Below are 21,021 nucleotides of genomic sequence, written 5' to 3' on the forward strand. Positions count from 1 at the left end.
GTTCCTCTCATTCTGATGCCCGAGCTCTCGGCCCCGGGGCTTTACCTGCGTGCGTGCTGTCACGACAAGGCGATGGCACCGCACGAAGGATCGCGACCCAGGCGCGCTCCCGCAGCCCCCGCAGCGCGAGCTCCCCCCGCGCCCACCCCGCGCCCCGGCGGAGCGGCGGCGCTCTGCGGGCAGCGCAGCCCAGCCCAGCCCAGCCCGGCCCGGCCCAGCTCAGCCCAGCTCAGCCCAGCTCAGCCCAGCAGCGCCAGGACCTCGGGGCTCTCGGAGCGGCCCCGGGGGACTCACGGCGGGGCGGGGGCCGGGGGTGCCCGGCATGTCGGGGCGGCAGTTGGAGGCGCTGCCCGCCTGCTTCGCGGGGCTGGGTGCGGGCAGCCCCCGGCCTCGGCAGAAGCGGGGCGGCATGTTCTGCAGCGTGGAGGACGCCTTCGACAACAAGACGCTGGATTTCCCCTCGCTCGGCGCAGCCCGGACCCGCGGCCCCGGCCCCAGCCCCGGTCCCGGCCCGTCCGACGGGCACGGTGCCGCTGTCCCTGCCGGCAGCCCCGGGGGGGCCGCGCCGCCGCCCCGCTGCACGGGGACCGCCACCACGGGAGAGCCGCCCGACGGCTGCCGGCAGGTAGGAGAGGGGCGCCCGCCGCCGGGGCTCGGCCGGGACACGGGCTGGGCTGGCTCCCTTCTGCGCCCCCCTTCCCTTCCCCGTCCCCTCCCGTCCCGTCGGGGGTTCGGGGGACCCCGAGCCGGGGTCGGCGGCAGCGAGCGGGGCGCTGGGGACAGAGCCGCCCCCCCGCCGCTTCTTTAAACTACAAGAAGGGAGATTTCGATTAGACGTTAGGAAGAAATTCTTCCCCGTGAGGGCGTCGAGGCGCTGCCCAGGCTGCCCCAGGAGCTGTGGGTGCCCCATCCCTGGCAGTGCCCAAGGTCGGGCTGGGGGCTTTGGGCAGCCTGGGCTGGGGGCAGGGGTGGCACAGGACGGTCCCTAAGGTCCCTGCCGCCCCGACCCGCTCCGGGCTGTGTGGTTCCCCCCGGGGCACGGTCCCCTCGGCGCTGGCGAAGCCCCCGGCCCGCAGACGGCCCCGCACGGCCGCGGGGAGCGCGCCCCGAGGTGCCGCCAGCCCCGGGCTGTGTCCCGCAGCCCCCCGGCCCCGCGGTGCCGGCAGCGCGGCCCCGGGCCGTGGAGGGGGGGGGGGGCGAGGGGGAGCGGGGGGAGCCGGCGGCGGGGGCGCGCAGGCGCGCACGGGGGCGCGCACGGGCGCACAGGCAGGGCAGGCAGGAGGATGTCGCAGCCGGGCAAGAAGAGCATCCCCCGCAGCACGGTGAGCGCGGCGCAGCCGCTCCCGGCGCCCGGAGCTCGCCGCGGCCCGGGGCCGCTCCCCGGCTGCCGCCCCCCGCCCCGGGCCGGCCCCGCACGGGCCCTCCCGTCCCTCCTCTCCCCTCCTCTCCCGGCGGCGGCGGGCGGCCCCCGGGCTCTTTGTGGGCCCGGCCCGGCGGCTGCCGGCTTTGTCCGCCCGGCAGCACGGAGCCGGGGCCGCGGACAAAGGCGGCGGGGGCGCGGGGCGGGGGGCGCTGCGCCCGGCGCAGCCCGGCAGCGGTGCTCGTGGGGGGTTCCCTCCTTCCTTCCCCTCCTTCCTTCCCCTCATTCCCCTCCTTCCCTCCCCTCCTTCCCCTCCTTCCCCCGCTGCCGGGGCTCGGGGCAGCTCCGCTCTTTCTTCCCTTTCTTTCTTTCCTTTTTTCCCTTGGCCGCCCCCCGGCCGCTCTCCTGCGCGGAGCCTTCCCGGGACCGGGACCGCGGGGCCGGGAGCCGGGCGGGAGGCGCTGAGCGCCCCGGGGGCTGGGGAAGCAGCAGCGCAGTCGGTCGGTGGCTTCCTAGAAATTCTGTGATTCTGTGATTCCCCGTGCGGCGCTGGGGGCTCTGGAAGCAGACGCCGGCTGTTTGCCAGGCTGGGCGCTGCGGCAGCGCACGGTGCAGCCAGCCACCCATCCATCCATCCATCCATCCATCCATCCATCCATCCATCCATCCATCCATCCATCCATCCATCCATCCCCCCGCCGTGCAGCAGGCTCCTGCGGCCCCCCGCGGGGTCTGTGCCCCGGGACGGCCCCGGGATGGCCCCTTCCAGCCCTTAAAAGCACCAGAGAGCAGGGAGGGAGCCCCTGGTTCCATGTTTACAGAAATGCAGCCGCTTTCTGATTTTTGGTTAAAGATCTTGTAAGGCTGACAACCGTGCCACAGTCTTGCTTTGAAATGAGGCAGGTCCTTGAGGCATTACCAGCCTCTGACAAGACTGGGGAAACTAATTAGTGAATGCCAATAAATTATCGGGTTAATAAGATGCACTTAGCAGCCCTCACCAGAGGCGCTGATGGAGGAGCAGATGCAGGACTGAGCTGCGGGATGTTGTCCTGCAACACTGCTGGAGCCGCCGAGCACCTCACCCAGCAGCCGGTCCCAGCATCGGTCCCGGGTCCAAGCGGGGTCCTGCAGGGGGTGGCTCTGCACGGGCCCCACCACAGCGCCCGGCTGCCTGCACGCTCCCTGCGAGCCGGGCCTCCAGAGCTGGGCTCCTGGGCTCTGCCGCGTCCACAGCCTGGGCTCATGGCACACATCAGAGGAGATCCTGTCTTCCTCGGAAAGTGTCTGTGGACTTTTCTGCAGGGTACAGCTGGGCTTTGGTATGGAACACAGGATATTAAACTAAGTTTGGATCGTCAAGGAACAAAATGCTAAGTCCTAGACTTCATAAAAGCTCATTCTGAGTAAACAAGCATCTAAATAAAGCAACCTTGAATTTTTATTTGTTTTTCCACTAGAGTGATCAGCTTCTAATCAAGGGAGGAAAAATTGTCAACGATGACCAGTCATTTTATGCAGACATTTATGTGGAAGATGGTTTAATAAAGTAAGTTTATAAATATATATATATATATATATTGTAACAAAATTTCCAGGCATAGTACATTTAATTTGAACAAGGGAAATTACATTTGACAATTTAATTTGTCATTTAATTTGAACAAGGTTCCTTTCTGTCAGTTTTTCTCTTGGAAATACGTCCCCTATCTGAAAAACAAGAATTTTTGGATATGGCCAGGCCGTGGCTAGTGTGCCCTAGTGGCTAGGGCTTGGGCTGGGCTCTTTGTACACCTGCACTTAAAACTTGCTGCCACTTAACAGGGCACCTTAATCCTGTTTTCAGACAAATTGGAGAAAACTTGATCGTGCCCAGTGGGGTGAAGACAGTTGATGCCTACAGCCAGATCATTGTGCCGGGCGGGATAGACGTGCATACGAGGCTGCAGATGCCCGTGATGGGGATGACCTCTGCCGATGACTTCTACCAAGGCACGAAAGCAGCCCTGGCAGGAGGAACCACAATGATCAGTAAGACCGAGCGGTGTCTGAACAGACTGCTAAGTAGAACATTGTGTAGTGAAACACATGGGGCCTCTTGTTGTGGCAGAGTTTATTTATCCTCAAAGCAGAGAAATGTTAATTTTTGCTATAGTAATCAAAACATCACAAAGCTAATTAAAATGCATTATGTGCCTTTCAGTAACTGCCTTCCTTTGCTGTGCACATGTGTTGCAAACACGTAGCTGTTCCTGCTTCACCTCGTAAGACAGTAAAGCAGAAGAAAACTTTAAACACCTTTTTATTTTTTATTTTTTGTTATGTATGTATTATAATTTTTATTTCTGTTTTGTTCTTATTCTGGTCCCAAAGCACACGGTAGTATTGGCCTGAAGGAGCAGTTCTGAATAAATCTGCTGTCGCTCTGTACCGTGGTCATAGCCAGTACTGTAGGGAGTAAGAGCAAACACAAGAGGAAGAGCAGGAGGGGATGGGGATGGGCGGTGCGTGGCTGCACGTGGGGGATGCCCAAGGGAGCTGTGCAAGGCCATGCTTTGTCCTCTCAGCTTGCCATGTGGTGGAGGCTGTAAGAAAACAAGAGGCATGACAATAGCCATAAATCAGTCTGTTTCCTTTGTTTCACTTTTCTGATACATTTATCTGTAATCAAAGCTGTAAAAGCGAATTACAATGAAAATGTCTCTATCGTAGCAGTAAAGTCTTGCACAGAAATACCTGTGGCTGTTGTAATCTCCAGGTGTTTCTCTAGTCACACAGAGCTGTCCCTAGAAAGCATACCAATACTCTGCAGTATCTCCCCAGTTGACCACGTGTTCCCCGATGCCGGGACGAGCCTTCTTGCTGCGTATGAGCAGTGGAGAGAGTGCGCCGACAGCAAAGCCTGCTGTGATTACTCACTGCACGTCGACATCCCTCGCTGGCATGAGAGCCTGAAAGAGGAGCTGGAAGCCCTCGTGAAAGACAAAGGTAAGGGCACAAAGAGCAGCGTTCTGACACACCCCCACCCCCACCAAAAAAAAAAAAAAAAGAAGAATATTGCAATATAGGCACATAAGCAGGTTCCCCCAGGGTAAGCTGTGACAGTGCTCTGCAGGGGTGCTTTTATCCACTGGTAGATGCGTACGTGCAGGGGACCTTACTCATTTGCTATTGAGGGGTGAATCACCCATCTCTTACCATCTAGGTTAAAGATGTAGACTTGTATTGACACTGGGTTCATACCCTAACGTATTTTGCAGGATCTTGTTCATCTGCTCTTACCTCTGGGCAATTTACAGCCCAGTATTGAAAATCTGTTTTGGAAACTACAGAAATCGTGTCAGGCTTCCTGAGTCAGGCTCCCTGACTTACAGACAATATTTAAATAAAAACATTTGAGGTTGGGCTAACAGGCCCAAACGCTTTAGGCTTTTCCCAGAGATGTCATTTGTGCCTCTAATTCCTGTACATCCTAAAGTATCCCTTGGACATAACTTACCAAAAAGCTGGCCATGTGTCAGGAATACATGCATTTCATTAATACTTAATTCAGTGTTTTGGACTACATTTTGCTTTCAGATATGCTAATGTAGAGCTAAATGACTTCAGTGTAATTTGCAGTCTTGCAAGCAAGGGCTTAATTGGTCAATTAACATAGGAATTTGCAGTGAATTTCCCATTAAAATGCTGAGCGGATGAAGTAATGCAGCCATTCAAAGCTTAAACCAGATATTTTTCATATGTATGTTCCCATGAAATACAGTTTGTTTGCAATTTGATCGTAGTTTGGGATTAGTTGTTGCCTTTATCCATATAAAAAACGGTGGCAATTGTCAGGCTTTGACTCTGTGCTTCACGTTACATGTTGGATAGAAATGAATTAAGATTGTGCGTAATGCTGTGTGCAGAAATACTGTACATCTATTTGTCTAACTAAATGCCAACATGCTCAGTAACAGTGCTTTAAAACAAGAGAGTCTCATATTGTGTTGTACTTTGTGGTCTTGGCACTAATGCATTAATTCAAATACAGTTGGAAGTTGGAAAGAAACCATAAATTCAGACCACTTTTGGGGGGAAAATTAAGATTGGAAGCAATGCATTTAATTCTGTGAATTCAGGTCGAGTTACAGAGTATCTAAAGTCAGAAAAGGACGATGTGTTTTTTTTGTTCAGGTGTATCCAAACATAGGAGAGTGTTGTCTCTCGTGACTCCCAAAACGTGGGGTTCAGCTCTCACGAGAGGAGTTTCCATGCTTAGCCTTGGTTTGCTTTCAGCCTAGCCCCCTGCACAAAGCACCCGAGTTGAGCATCCCTGCTCAGCCCGTACCAAGGTGCTGCGTTCTGGGCTGTGACAATAAATGCATGTGTCGTTTTCTTTTTTCAAGGCGTGAACTCCTTCCTGGTTTTTATGGCTTATAAAGACAAACTTCAGTGCACTGATGCCCAGGTAATACAGACAGCCGAGGTGCAATAGGAGTAATTTTGCACTTCTGAGCAGAGACCATAATTTATCTGATACTGGGCAACCCCTTCTCTCTTGACAGATGTATGAAATATTCAGCATTATTCGAGACTTGGGGGCCATTGCCCAAGTGCATGCTGAAAACGGAGACATCATTGATGAGGTACAGTAATTACATTCATTTAAATTAAAGGTGGAGCAGGGTAACTTGATGTAAGGCAAAGTGCTGACTTCAACAGATAGCACACAGGCTCTAACAGAAGGTGCCAGCATGCTTTTAGCATTCATTTGATGCTGCAAAATCAGCAGAGATACTCAAAATGAGACGAAGAGGAGTAACCTGCAATTGCTTTGTGAAGAGAATCAGCGTGTGCTTCTAGTGTGTGCTGTCTGCTGCTGTCACCTGGATTGCTCACCTCCGAAATCTCCAGCAGGGCAAACTCTCCTTCCTCTTTGCATGTTGACGCCAAGCCTTGAAGAGGGCAGGGGAATCCAGAAGTGGTGTCAGCCCTAACCTGCCCCTTCTCTCCTCCCCCCACAGGCTCCTGGTGGGATTTGGTCTCCAGAATAATCTGAGTACCAAAGCTGTGGAGGGAAGGGGCTGAGAGGAAATCCTGTTGTGGCAGCATGTGCAGGCACACGAATGTGCAGGATCTGGGGATCCTGCTAAAATCAACAGCATCCTCCCAGCTTTTCCCATGCGCTTGGGTTTCATCACAGGAATCTGCTCAATAGTTCCCGGATAGGGGCCTCTTAAAGGTTGACTGACTGCTTTAAGTGATATTTTATCACATTATTTATCCTGTTCAGAAATCTTGAGTATGCTTAGAAGCCTTGAGGACTTTAGAAGGTTAAGGAGTTTTGCATTTTTTAAATAATCTACATTAGACGTGGTAATATATATATCCAAAAATGGCTTTCAGGAATTTATTTGAAATTGCAAACTGTTTATTATTTTTCCTTGTTAGCTTTAGAGAAGAAAGTCCTAGGTAAATACTGCAAATAGGTGATAGATGTAGAATTAGACTTGTGGTTCCTTTTAGCTTACGGTCACTTAAGTTCAGTACGGTGTGGGAGGAGAGTTTAAAATGAAAGCAGAATCCCAGTCCTTGACATGGGTTTATCTGAACAAACAAGATAGAGGGTAATTCCCACCCCCATCTTCTCTTCTTCCTTGGGCTTCTCCGAGCAGCTTCAGCCATGGACTCGAGGGTCCAGGAGATACCTGCTCCTTTTCTAGCCGTGAATCATATTTAGCATAGGCTTGGAGTAAGCAGTGGTGGGTCTGAAATCCCAAATCTTCCAGAACTGTAACTGGGTTTAAAAAATGGAGAAGGTCCAAAGGGCATGTAGCAGTTCCCAGTCCAAAGATGTTTCCACAGCACAAGCGGGGCTTTCCTTTTACTCCCAGCAGCTGATGGATTGCCACAGATACCATGCAGTTGTATTCATTTATCATTTACGTGTATCATGGAATTGACACTGCTGAGCCAGGTGAGTCCCACATGGCTTCAGACTGTTCACATTGCTCACCGCTCTTGTTCATCTTCTTCCCCCTAGGAGCAGAAGAGACTGTTGGACCTTGGGATTACGGGGCCAGAGGGGCACGTCCTGAGCCGCCCCGAGGAGGTAAAGTCAACAGCTTTTCCAGCAGAGCTGTCCAAAGCTGCAGACCAGCCATGGCTTGTGGTGGCTCAGCTCTGACAGGGATGTCTTGAGATGTTCTCTGCTTGTACTCGTTTTTGTGTCTGCAGGTTGAAGCAGAGGCGGTGTACCGGGCCATTACAATAGCAAAACAAGCCAACTGCCCCTTGTACATCACAAAAATAATGAGCAAAGGTGCAGCAGATGTGTTAGCCCAAGCAAAGAGAAAAGGTAAAGCGCTATTTAATGTTTGCACACTAATTAAGCCAATTTAAATACCTCCAGGAATGTCACACTAGCTGCAAGGTTTAGGAACTCGTTAGCACCTGAGTTCTGTCACATTTTAAGGGTGCGAAAACTTGGTGTTGGCTTTTCTTCACAGAGTATGCCAGAGCTAATTGCTCTGAACTGAACTCAAAAGATGTGAAGAGATGTGCTTGAAAATGACACCCGGATCTGAGTACATGCAGCAAAAAAAAATAACACCTCGCTTCTGATCATTTCTCATGAACTAAACGAAAAATGGAACTGGAACAAACTCCAGAGTTAAATGTGGTGCGCTGGGGAGGGCTAGCAATGTTCCTACAGGGAAGCAAGGTCGAGCAGTGTCCTGAGCACATGGTGTTGTGCGGCCACGGCTGCCCCCAGCCAGAGAGCCTCCGATTTGACGTAAAGAAATGTGTAACACTTATCAGACAGAAATGTGGGTTTTTTCTAAGGAGAAAAGAGACGCATTCAGAACTTGTTCTGGCAGCACTTCCCAGTCATCTGAGATAATCTGAGGGATTAGTCTATATTTAAAAAGCTGAAATGCTGAGAGCACTGGAGGTAAATGAAACCATCCTTATTGCTAACCACGGTATTTGTGCTGTGTGAAAGGAGGCTGAGGGGCACGCGGTGCGTTTGCAGTCACTGCCTCCATTGCTCTGCAGGCACTGTTGTGTACGGAGAGCCCATCACCGCCAGCCTCGGCACCGACGGCTCGCACTACTGGAGTAAGAACTGGGCCAAGGCCGCAGCCTTCGTCACCTCTCCCCCCATCAGCCCCGACCCGAGCACTCCGGACCGCCTCACCTCCCTGCTGTCCTGGTGAGCTCTGCGCTGCGCTGCGGTGCCCACACCCTGCCCACTGGGCAGGTGCAGATGGCATTCCGGGGGGGGGGCACGCTTCTCCATGGCAAATCGTAAATCTTGAGTTGTTTTTTCTAACAAGGAGCCAGGCGACAGTCGTGTGGCTGCTTTGAAAGAGAATCTAGGTTAGGCTTTGATGAAGCCGGGTAGCAGCTAGCAGACTTCTCCCATATAAAGCAGTCTCCCACGAGCTGCTTCCATCCGCAGAACTGCACAGGGGAGCGTGCTGTGCCCTCCGTGTCACCCGAGGGCCCAGGGCACGGGGACTCAGCGCCCAGCAATGCTCTGTCTCGGTGTAACCCACAGGAATCTACCAGTATTAGGTTAGCTTTACAGTAAATTGAAGGGTTTCATCAGAAGCAACGTTAGGCATTCACAAGCTTTTAAAATCTGAAACATAAACACTGAGGGCATGTTAGCCTGGAGAGCTGTTTTCAATCTATTGTAGTACAACAAAGCCCATCATGTCAGCTTGAACATCTCTGGGACAGTTCACAAACACAGCAGACACTGACAAGTCAGCAGACAAACGGACAGGTGAATAACAACGCCTGCGTGTGCTCTGTCTGTATCCACAGGCAGCAGTGGCTGGAGCTTTGCATTTTCATGCAGTACGTATACATACAGTGCTACGTAAAATGGAATATCTTACAGTACTTTACATTTGGTTTTATCCAGGATATTGTTTTATTTAACCATAGCCTTGCTTTAAGAGCTGTTTTAGCACCATATCAAAAGAATGGTTCTGAGAACCACCTTCATATTAAAACAATACGAGGTTCAAAAGGAAGGCATGAAGATGAAGATGGTTGCTAAACAGTAAAAGTAACAGCTAGATTAGGAGAAAATATCAAAAGCACATACGGGGCTGCTGTTCCTGTTCTTAGAAGATTTCAGTGCTTTATTCCTGTGCAGACTGGTAGCGTGAGATGCCTCTGTGTACTTGTAAAAATTGCCTCAACGTACCTTGACTTTCAATGGGATTTAAAGATCTGAAGTCGCCTGCCTGTGCAGCGTTTATTGATTAAATCAATGCACATCAAACAGGCGGAGCACAGAGCCCGCAGGCCCTCGTGTCACACAGTCTTGTAGGCCAGGGTGAGCTTCACCCAGGCGGCGCAGCCCTGTCACAGGGAAGGAGACACATTTTCGCAGTTCTGAGAAGCCCCCTCAGAGCCTCCTCTGACCACCTCTCTCCATCTGTCCTAGCGGGGACCTGCAGCTGGCGGGCAGTGCCCACTGCACGTTCACCACCGCCCAGAAGGCAGTGGGGAAAGACAACTTCACCCTCATTCCCGAGGGAACAAACGGCATCGAGGAGCGAATGGCGATAATTTGGGAAAAGTGTGTGGTAGGTACTGAAACAGCACCGGTTTTGTGGTAGGCACTAAAATAACGCCGAGTCCTTCCTCCACGCGAACGCAAGGGGATGTGAAGAGTGCTTGTGTCAGATGATGTCAGATTTCTCATTAATTCAAATGAGCCCTGAAGTGTGACATTGTCTAGACTGCTCCTTCAGAGGAGCTTGATAATGGGAGGGAATGTGACACTCCAGTGCCTTCAAAGTGTCTTCAAAGGGTTCGCTGGGGGAACAGCCCCCCCGCCTCACCCTGCAGTCAGGAGAGAGTCCTCCACAGATTTCTGTAAGGGGAGGACGCGATGTTGCTCTTCAGTAGTGTTCGCAGGAGGTTGGTGGGGACAGGGAGCATCCTTTGTACCTGCAGGAGGTGCCCCCAGCCCTGTCCCACACTGCTGAGGGTCAGAGTGCTCAGCCCCATGGCCTGCTGCCCCCCACTAGATGAGGCAGCAATTGAATGTCTGAGTGGTCCATTTCCAGTTGTTTAATGCTTCAGCAGGGCTTAATTACATCACGGGGACAAAAATCTTGAATTAAATACTGTGATCAAGACTGGGGGATTTTTTCAGTGTATAAAAGCGCTGAGAGAAAGGTTGCATGCAATCTCTGTGTTTGTACAAAGTGCAGACTGGTTTGTGGTGGCACCGCCGTGCTTTCCCGTACCAAATGGTTCTCCCTTCCTTCTGCTCCCCAGGTCCCAGGGAAGATGGATGAGAATGACTTTGTAGCCGTGACCAGTACAAATGCTGCCAAAATCTTTAACTGCTACCCCAGGAAAGGGCGAATTGCAGTCGGCTCTGACGCAGACTTGGTCTTGTGGAACCCCAAGACGACAAAAATTATCTCAGCAAAAACCCACAATTTGGTAAACTATATTTAAAGTGTTTTCTTGAGATGATACTACAGTCAGAAGAGAGCAGTAAAGTAATGCAGCTCCTCAGATCAAAAAGATTTCTGCATTCACCAAGAGATGAGCAATGTGGATAAGATGATGAAGGACCTTGCATTTGATTTTTAAAATGCAAGCAAATACAAATATCCCTTGTTTACTGTAGAACTGGAGAATTTGTGAGGGGCAGGACTGTGACTGAGTAGCTGGGTGACTGAACTGAGCCAGTCTGCCTCTGGAACACAGATCTTACGACTGATGTGCTCGCTGCAGACTGGGAGAAAGGGGCTGACCTTGCTTTGAGCATTAAACTAAAAGAAAGAGCGTGTCCAGTGAAGGCAGCATGCGGAGGCCTGATGCATGTGGGGGAACAAACCCCAGCTCACATTAATTCCTGTTTGGTCAATGTGAACTTTTAAGTTCCAATTCAGAAAACAGATAGTAGTTCTTTTAATACCTGTGCAATGATTAAAGAAAAGAGCTGCTCACAGCATAAAGCCATTTTGCCACCAGAGCCAAACGCCAGCATGCCCCAAAGGCCCAGGTGCACTCCCCTCAGGCTCTGGTCCTTGGCAGGTGTTGCTGGTCAGCAGAGTGAGTCGGTCAGAAAAGGTTCGGGGTGTCTCTTGGTGGCATTTTATCCGTGTTTTTCCAGGCTGCAGACATCCCCAAATTAATTCTGTAGAAATTAATTAAAATCTACAGTAGAAAGCTGTAGTTGAAAGTGAGGGATGCATTTGAGTTGGTGTGAGGTGTGTTAGAGATGGAACGGATCTAAACAAATGTAGAAACATTTTTTGGCACAAAGGTTTTTATTGAAGAAAATTATCATTATTACTGAAATATATGGGTGTTTTGTTTAAAAAATAGAAGCAGTTCATTTTTTGTCCAGAAAATTCTCTTACGTTTTTTCAAAATGCAGCATGTTTTCATGGTAACATTTGAGTTTTGGATAGTTTGTTAGTGATAGTCATGGGAATATTTGAAAAAAAATTGGCATGATTTTGTATTTCCCATAAAACACAATTCTCATTTATTGTTGAAGACCTGCAGGGTCTTGGAAAAAATTACAGGAACTTTGTCACCAAACGGAGAACTGCAGCACAGCTCTTCTGAGGTTTTGAAATAATTAATTGTTAATGTATAGTAAAAATCTGGTTTGCTTCAGGAATGCCACAAGTCTTTTGGCCAACTACTGAATCTTCTGGGGATTTAATTTTTCTGTTCTACTCTACCTTAGTTCATGCAATTAGAAGAACATTATTATTGAAATCTAAAGGCCTAAGTTAAGTACAGTTAATTGTGCATGAGGAGTAATGTACAAAAAATGCATGCATGTGTAACTGGATAGACTGTGACCTCCTTTTCTTAAATCTTAAATGTACTTAACATCCTGGTTTGTTTTTTTTTTCCAGAATGTGGAGTACAACATATTTGAAGGCACGGAGTGCCATGGGGCTCCTACTGTGGTCATAAGTCAAGGAAAAGTTGTTCTTGAGGATGGGAACCTGTTTGTCACCCAGGGGTCAGGTCGATTCATTCCCAGAAAGACGTTCCCTGATTTTGTTTATAAAAGGATAAAGGCAAGAAACAGGGTAAGAAGGATTTTATTTGCAATACCCCCATATTTTCATTGTAATTTCCTTGCATCATTGTACTGGTCACTGTTCTGGTATGCCCGCTGGTGCAATGGGCAGCAGAAACAAGAGTATTGTTAACGTTACTCCTCCTCACACCTTGGAAATTTGTAACGTTATCATGTAATTGCTTTGGTGTATGGCTTGGCACAAACTAATCCGTAATGCCTGGTTTAGTATTATAACTGATCACACCAGTTTATTAGTATTACTTACCTGTTATAAAGTTATAGAACAAAAATGTGACTTCTACCAAATCTGCTTGTTTTGTATTGAGGTAGAAGGGAGAAATTCATCTCTACCTGTGCTAGAAATCATTATGTTACTGTATTACCAATCCACTGCTTTGCTTCTGTCCGTGACTAGTAGGGGTAGTGTTCAGTAGCTGCCGGAAATAACCAAGTCCTTCACAGTGTGCTAGCACAGCTTTTTTAGGAGGTACAAAGACATTCAAATGTACACAGATCTCCCTAACGACTGCACCCTCCCTCCCTTTTTCCATGTGTTATTTTAGACATTTCCATTACGCACTGTAGATGAATGCAGTGCAAGAATCACAAACCCCAAGCTCACCAGCAGCACTGGCGCTGGCAGCAGCGGTCCCAGTTTGTCTCTGGAGTCCCTGCTGCAGCGGAGTCAGGGGAAGGTCGATGGTGTGGGGGCAGCTCCCAGCAGAGGGCAGGACCTTGTGCCCTTCAGGCAGCCCAGCAGCACCGGCAGCTGCAGCACAAGGAGCCCTGCACTGTCAGCTCCATCTCCCTGGCACTCGTAGCAGCCTCTGCATCACTCACACAGGGATGCCATGCGGGCTGTGGGGACAAGGAGCCCCTGGGCTCCTTGATAGCAGTCAGGTTGTGTCTGTGTTAGCTTTGAAAGGAGACACCCTGTGCCACTGCTGCGTCCTAAAGGACGGAGCTTGCTAAATATAAACTCCCTTACTGAAGGTCCCTGGTCTCCTGGCTAGATAATTGAGTGTCAAACCAGGCAGTTAGTGATTTCTTTGTTAAGTTAATTCATTGGGGCAGGCACATTTGGTACTTTGCAAACAACCAGACAGCCTGCCTATGCCATCTCTTGATCCTTGATTTAACTGGAGCTTTGGAAAAGAGCAGGGTCAAGGGGAGTGCTGTAGAGCACTGAGCTGGGGATTTTCTCTGCGTGACAGTCAGCATGAAGATGAAGGTGATGTACGAGAAAAATTGCTATAGAAAACTTTCTATACTTGTTGATAACCTATCAGTCCGTCCCTTCTTATTTGAAACCCAGCACTTCTCATCTGCAAAACAAGCCCATTCTGACCCTGTGGCTCCCAAATCACTGTCACACTGTTTTGCCTGTGAGGAGTTAGGCACATTCGGGATGAAGGACTGGTAACAAGGTCCTTTCCCTGTGCCAGCTGTGGCTTTTCTCATACAGGTCTGAAGGGACGGAGCTTGGCAGGACGTGGCAGTGGCACCACGTCAGATTGTGCCACTGGGACGCTGCCAGTGGGGCATGGTGGGCGAGGGGCCGGGCACCTCCTGCTGCCTGCCTTTACGGGGTCTGCTGGTGAGACACCAGCATGACAGCTGGGTGCCAGAACTGAAAGAATCAAAAGCAGTTTTATGCTCGTTTCACCCCTTGCGCAGTAGTTTTGCAGGCCTGACCTTTAAATGCTTTTCCTTCTGGGGTGAGTGCAGCCAGGGGCTAGTGCAGCAGTAGGTGAGGACCCAAACCGGCCGGGATCCCGTTTGGGTTCTGCAGTGTCTCTGCGTTCCTCACGCCTGCCCCTTCCCTCCCCGCAGCTGGCCGAGGTGCACGGCGTCCCGCGGGGGCTGTACGATGGGCCGGTCCACGACGTCGTCCTAAGCACGAAAGCCGCGGCGCCCACCACGGCATCGAGGATGGCGGCCTGCGTGGGCAAAGTGCCGTCCGTCCCCGTGCGCAACCTGCACCGGTCGGGGTTCAGCCTGTCGGGTAGGTGGGGGCCCGGCGCAGCGGGCCGGGCAGGGGCTGTGTGTGGTCAGGGCTCTGGGGAAGCGATAAATATCTGTCCGACAGCTGGCTTGTTCAGCCTGGTTCCGTTCGCATAGCTCCATCCTCAGGAACCAGCAATAAAACCTCCGCTGCCCTCCCATGTAGGCAGAGGGTGCTTCAGCACTGCCTGGCACAGCGTCCCCTGACAAGCTGCCCGGCAGCCTCAGTGACCTTGGAAAAAATTACACTTTGTCTTAAAATACCTGCCATCATTTTGTTCTCTTGGCTGGCTGGACTCATACAGGTGGATCAGCGTTTAATAAATCTGCAGGGTCCCGTGCTTTATTGCATAGAAACTGTTTGTTTACAGGAAAGCCATTTATAATGGCCAGAAAGAAGCAGTAAAAAACAAAGGCGTTCAGGCACCCAAAGTCATTCCAGCCTGTACCGCGATAATACAGCATCCCAATTAATGTCTATTGAAAACACTCGCCCTGCCCACAAGCGAAATGCTCGATGACTTGTGCATGCCAGCTCGCGGATGTCACAGCCGTGTGCCTCTCCCTTCCCGCAGGGTCGCAGGCAGATGACCACATTGCCCGGCGCACGGCTCAGAAGATCATCGCCCCTCCGGGCGGGCGCTCCAACATCACCTCCCTGTCCTGATGCCGCGCTGCTGCCCGCTGTGCCCGGCCGCCCGCGGCGCTGCCTCCTGCCCACGGCAGCCCCACGGCAGGGGCTGGGGCTGGGGCCGAGCCGGGAAAGGCACGGTTGGTTCCCTCAAGCTCAGGATGAAAGCGAGGCATTCGTCAGATACCCCGGGCCCCTTCTCTTAGGTAGAAAATAGACGAAGCCAACCCAAGAGGTAGTGGTGATAGTAGTGCCCATCTGCATTCCTCCCACTCCGTAGAGCTCCCAGTCTGTATTTCTTACCTAGATACTCAGAAAGCCCTTAGCATATGCATGCCAACACCTAGAGGTACGTTTTGAAGTGTGTTCAGCGGTGCTGCTAGCTGTCTAGTGACCAGGATGACCCGAAGGTGCATTTGGCTGGACTGTGCTCCTTTCTGGCGCTGTCACTGCCCTTCCTACTCCAAGGACTTTTTGGTGATGCAGACTTTGTACACAGCACATCGGGGCTGTTGTGCTTGCAGCTCTTTACACCATCTCCTTGGGCAGCTCGGGCATGCTCCAGGAGCTGTCACTGAGGAGAGGCGCAGTGGTACGAGCCCACAGCGCGGCCAACTTTGGCTGTAGCATCCCTGGGGCTGGTGCAGGTGCTGTCGGGGCAGCCCAGGGTCGTGGCTGTGTTCGTGGGAGCCACGTGTCCGGTCTCCTGTAGTCTTGTTAGGCTTGTTTTTAAAGGTTATTTATACAGTTTTTCAAGTACCAAGTGTGTGTCTTACAACCAATAAAAGGCTCATTTGAAGGCCAGTTCCATATGACAGACTTTTTTATAAAGGCTACTCTACCCCGTTTATTATATTTAAAGGTACATTCAGTAAAAGTGAACCTCTATGCCACAAAGCTATGCATGGACCTCTGACAGAATGGATCACATTTGGGTTTTGTTCCTTGCTTGGAATAAAGTTTGTTGGAAATCCTGAAATGATGGAAGTGGCTGACTGGTCTTAGTCTACGTTTGTGTGGTTTTCCTTGGCTTTTTATGCATGAGTTTGTAAGACTGATTCCTGACGTGTGGGTTTCTGCACACTGACAGTAAGAGTTTGGTGAGGTTTTTGGTGTGTTTGTTTGTTTTTTTTTTTAGATTGTCTACTCTGACCTATATCTCATAGCCCCATGCAATTACATTTAGGAATTTCTGTATCAAATACAGATGAATATGCAATTGTTCAGATACATTTTATTTAAAAGAAATAATTTATTTATTTTTGTTTAATGTTTTTCTCTTTTTTTTTTTTTTTTTTTGCCTGCAGTTGCAACAAGGCTATTGAACATCTATTTATTTTCTTCCTGAACTGTGTTTTGTTTCTTTCTAATAAAAAGCATTTTCCTTCAAAAAACTGTAAAATCCATTCCTAGGGAAAACGCTCACTTGAATGAATTCCCAAAGCTGCGTGCTGCTAGGAAGCACACCCCCACCCAGCGGGGCTGACCACAGCCAGTAACCCAGAACACGGGCTTGCACCCCTGGGTTTTCCCAGGCCCTGCACTGCCCCAAATCCCGCTGTTCTTAGCAGGGAACTTTCTGCAAGCTCTTCCTTGGCAAGATGCCTTCCTTCAGCAGCCAGGCTGCTCGTTCAAAGGGGCCAGGGCCGGGGGGACCATGGCAGTGCCTACAGACACCGTCCTCCCCGCTGAGCCCCGTGGGTGGGGTTGGGGCCAGTGCCCCCATCAGCCCCCAGCAGCCCCCATCAGCTGTGCTGCTGAGGAGGGGTTCGCATTTGTTCCCTCCGTGGGGGCTGTTTCCCAAAGGGTGTCCTGGGGAGCAGCAGAGCCCGCAATGCTGCAGGCTCACCCCAGCCTCCAAACACAGCAGCAGGGGCTAAACCACGGAGCGTGCCCCCCTGGGATGTGTGACGGGTCCTGCAGACCCAGCTGTCTGCAAACGCATCCAGAGCCTGCGGGAAGCGAACCCACCTGGGGCACAAGCAGCCTGCGTGGCCTTAATTCCCTCTGACAGCGCCGCTGCAGGCTCTGGGTCAGACGCTTCCAGGCGCTGGCTCAGCTGGCGACACGGAGCTGGCGTCCCTTCGCCGTGTGACGCTGGAGCTCAGCTCACGGGGGGCTGCAGGGGGACAGGGACCCTGCAGGTCATCGGTCCAAGCCCCAGCTCCAGCGGGGCAGGCGGCTGGAGGCAGCGCCGAGCCAATGCCCGGGGTTTGGGGATGAATGTCCAGACCAGCTGGCAGGCTCTTTGCAGCAAACCTTGCCGTGAACCACCCTCTGGTGGGCAAGTGGGTCCTTCCCAACCCATCCAGTGCAGGCACCTTTTGTGCAGACCCAGCCATCCCAACCGGCAGCGCAGGCACTCCGAGCAGGGAGAAAGGCAACCTGGGTGCTGAGCACGGGGAGGACGAGCCCCAGCAAGCGGTTTGCAGCCTCTTAGGAGAAGCAATCCCAACCCACAGGCAGGCGGTGGGGGATGGCAGGCACTGCTGCTGCAGCTGAGCGACTGCAAACGCTCCTGTGGCCGGCGGGTCCAGCGGGCACGGCGCTGCCACCGGGACAAGCTGGGGAAATGCAGCGCTGCTCACAGAGCTGCTGCCACCAACAGAGCTGCTCACTGCCCGGCTGCAAGGTGCCGCTGCTGAAACGCAGCACACGCAGCGTGCTGGTGGCGTGCTTTGGCCGTTACACCACCTGGTGTAGTTTGGATGCTAAACAACTCCGGTCTGCGATGTGTAAACAAGAGAGATAATTATAGCATGCACTTTTTACAAGTTTTAATGTTGTTTTCCTACAGAGCGATAACCTAGAAATGACTGCAAAAACTTGGCAATGTTAAAAACACACATTTATTACTCCACATATGCAATGGCTTCTTGCAGGATTTGCAAAAACACAAATTTGTTGTCATAACTGAAATCTTCAGTGACATGGTAGTATTGTCATGCAGTAAAAGTACAGAAATGTATGAACTGAAAATACAGAGATATGCTTTACATATCCAATTTACACGGAAATTATTAAAAACTATACCCTACCAAGGCAGCAGGACTTCGGCACTGTCCAATGTCAAGTCCATATTATTGGCGTTTTTGCTATTATTACTCCTACTCTCTGTTTGGCAAGGTATAGAGCAATAATAAGGAACTGGCAACAAAAGGAACATCCGGACCTGATCTGGCATTTGTTTTCTATGCAAAATTCCCAGTGAAGTCTGTGTAATTCAATGGAAACACTTAAAAATATGCAACTTTGCAGAACTTCAAAATACAACGGAGATAAGAAACTCTTATGGCAAGGAATTCAAGGAGAATAATTTATAGGTGATGCAGACTTTCCACAGCAGATAATGGCACACCCTGTATAAATCTGTCATACAAAAAATACATGTATTTAAATATCTATATACAGAAAATTATTGTATTCTGGTTCTAGTGGAGATGTAAACCAGAGCTGGATCAACTGCCAGGCTCTGCCTTACGGGTTTGGTAGCGGTAGTGCTTCACGACTTCACCATGAGTTTTGCTTACACCCGGAGCTGAATCAGGCTCTGAAGCAACAGAGGGAGAACAAAAGGACAGAAAGGGCTCAGAGGACTTCAAAGCAACACGGTTTTCCTAGGAACCAGCCCTTCCACAGGGCGTACGCCCCACAGCCTCAGTGCCTGTGCTGCTGCCCTGGCACAAGCACCCTGCACGGCCGCGGGCACCACGCTCTGCTCCAGGGCATGCGCTGGGCATGGGGCTGCAGGGAGCCGGGCACACAGGGGACAGCAGCACGGGGACGGCTGCAGTGCAGCTGATGTGAACCCATCCCAGCCCACACGCCATGGACAGCAGTGAGAGAGTGGCCCCGACACCCCAAGGTGACAAACAATGGCCCCACAGCAGGAATTGAGGTGACAACATACAGACACAAACAAAACAGCGACAGGGAGCAGGGCACAGCAGAGGTGACACATTAAAACCCATCCTGGGCTTTTTTGACAGTGAAGCAAACAGGTACCCATTTATCACCGTGTTTCCTTTGTACAACTGCTCGTTTCTTTCATCTCCGGGGTCTCTGCATAAGCAGGCATCAATAAAGCCCGTTCCCCAGGTGGGCAGTAGTGAAGCGCGTGTCCCAAACTGTATCGTACTGACGGTGTCTCTACACGGCACAGTGATCCTGAAAGTCTACGCTGTGTCACCTGTCCCCAGGGAGTAAGATTCAGAAGTTTCTGATGTGAGGCAGAAACGAGAGTTCCCAAATGCGTTCCCCTACGTGTCTGCTGGATCTGCCCCCGGGTCAGCCACGACACGGTGTCTCCCCAGAAGCTTTGCGGGTCACTGCTTGGCGCTGCTGAGGGCATTTCCAGCACTGACACAGGACATGCAGTGCTGCAAAGAGAACATCAACGACCAGGACAGGCTCTGGAGTGAGGCGCTCTGGGCAGTGAGCCAGCTCGTGTCTGCACGCAGCAGCGGGGTGTTACGGGCCATTTGTAACATGTCCCAAAGAAAGCGATGAAGATCTCTGATGAGACACGTCCTACAGCACTGCAGACATCTCCTCTGGCCTGAGAGCTGGACCTGTACCTCCCACACAGGGTGCATTTTGGTCCCCAAATAAAAGTCACACTCCTCCTTGTTCTCAGAGTCTCTAACGTTTGTCATTATTTACAGAAAGAAGCAACAGTAAAATGGAGTTTAATGAAAAGAACCATTCATACCGGTGAAGTAAATCACCTGTAATTCATACTTCCTGAATAAAAACGTCTCGTGACCCTCATCCTGCTCCTTTCACGCCCACCTGGCTCCCGGCAGCCCACGAGGCAGGTTTCCAGCCCCTCGCAGCAGCAGGGTTATGAGACTGTTCCTACCAGAAGCCAAACAGAGCCCGGCTCCATGTGGTTATGTGACTCGAGGCTGAAGTGCTGCTGCCGTGACCGTGCTGCTCCTGCAGCTGGTGCCGAACAGCCACGGCCGTGCTGCCAGCTCTGCGGGGAGGCTGGGGGGGAAACGCAATGCACGCAGACGGTACAGGGCCGAGGAGCAAGCCGGCAGACCCCACAGTACCTCCAAACGGGCAGGACTCGTTCCGACGCACCGCAGAGCCCAGCTCCGTGCTGATGCCCCCCAGGCGCAGAGCCACAACGATCTCTTGCAGGGAAGCAGGGCTGCCAAGGGACCCATTTATCCCCGTGGCTCGCTCAGTGCCTGCTGCCAGCCCCCAGCCCCATGCACGGGACCGCACCGCTCCGTGGAGCCGCAGGGTGTACTGTGGAGACACTCATTGGGTGCACCGCCTGCCTGGCACTGTCCTGAACACCCCTGTGCCACTGGTATAAAAGCTCAGCCCCCCGTAAAAGTTGTGCCTGCACACCTGAACACGTCTGTTTAAAGACTTCTGAAAGTTTGGTTCTGCACAAGCACAGTCACTCACTGATTTCCACATAAAACTGTGGAAAATAAATGCTTTGTGTCTTTTTTTCATATAAAAGAGTTTTAAATTGGTTAAGCCATTCTATTTCATCCACTGAACACAAAATTTGTTCTAAAAGAGTCTGCATCTGTTAAAAACGTTTTCTATCCCATTTTGTGTTAAAAATATGCACGAGGGATGCAAACCCAGCGACCTCCTGAACGGCTGGCAGCAAACGTTATGATAGCTGTAAAGTGAATGCAGCTCTCAGGAAACCTTTGCATATCACAGCAGCTTTGTGTTGCAGCAGACCCAATGGCTCGTTTTTAGCAATAGTAACTGAAAGCCACTGTACAGCAGATTAAGCAACTGATATAGTGAAGGCTCCTGAAACAAGAAGAAAGGTAACAGCTGGAACAAGTCAGAGATCTCCTGTCTTACTAAGAAGGCAAAACAGGTACTGGTGAATTATACACAGCAGTTTTACTTTACACTGAAAATAAAGTAAAGCGAAGGGTGAAGTAAGGTACTCCCCTCTTTTTGTGACGG

At 51.3% G+C, this 21,021-nt stretch overlaps 2 protein-coding genes across 3 annotated transcripts in view; one reads left to right on the forward strand and one right to left on the reverse strand.

Annotated features, from left to right (window-relative positions):
• Window positions 1-307: 307 nt before the first annotated feature.
• Window positions 308-16,451, forward strand: DPYSL4 (dihydropyrimidinase like 4). Of its 2 annotated transcripts, none has more exons than XM_068689337.1 (14): window positions 308-625; window positions 2,821-2,909; window positions 3,207-3,391; window positions 4,184-4,348; window positions 5,749-5,810; window positions 5,908-5,988; window positions 7,386-7,454; window positions 7,580-7,700; window positions 8,402-8,558; window positions 9,810-9,951; window positions 10,652-10,822; window positions 12,262-12,441; window positions 14,268-14,439; window positions 15,014-16,451. In XM_068689337.1, the coding sequence occupies exons 1-14, from the start codon at window positions 323-325 to the stop codon at window positions 15,103-15,105; spliced, it is 1,989 nt and encodes a 662-aa protein (XP_068545438.1). In that variant the 5' UTR covers window positions 308-322; the 3' UTR covers window positions 15,106-16,451. The 2 variants fall into 2 exon arrangements, with proteins under 2 accessions (XP_068545438.1, XP_068545437.1); XM_068689336.1 differs by lacking the exon at window positions 308-625 and adding an exon at window positions 1,234-1,322 and having other exon boundaries at window positions 15,014-16,448.
• Window positions 16,452-17,895: 1,444 nt separating this feature from the next.
• Window positions 17,896-21,021, reverse strand: part of STK32C (serine/threonine kinase 32C) — a 79,195-nt gene continuing 76,069 nt past the window's right edge. The window contains exon 12 of the mRNA XM_068689342.1: window positions 17,896-19,448. Coding sequence (XP_068545443.1) covers window positions 19,082-19,448 — 367 coding nt within the window. The 3' untranslated portion in view covers window positions 17,896-19,081. The remainder of the gene's footprint in view (window positions 19,449-21,021) is intronic.

The sequence above is a fragment of the Anas acuta genome, chromosome 7 (assembly GCF_963932015.1).
Source record: "Anas acuta chromosome 7, bAnaAcu1.1, whole genome shotgun sequence".
Taxonomy (NCBI): domain Eukaryota; kingdom Metazoa; phylum Chordata; class Aves; order Anseriformes; family Anatidae; genus Anas; species Anas acuta.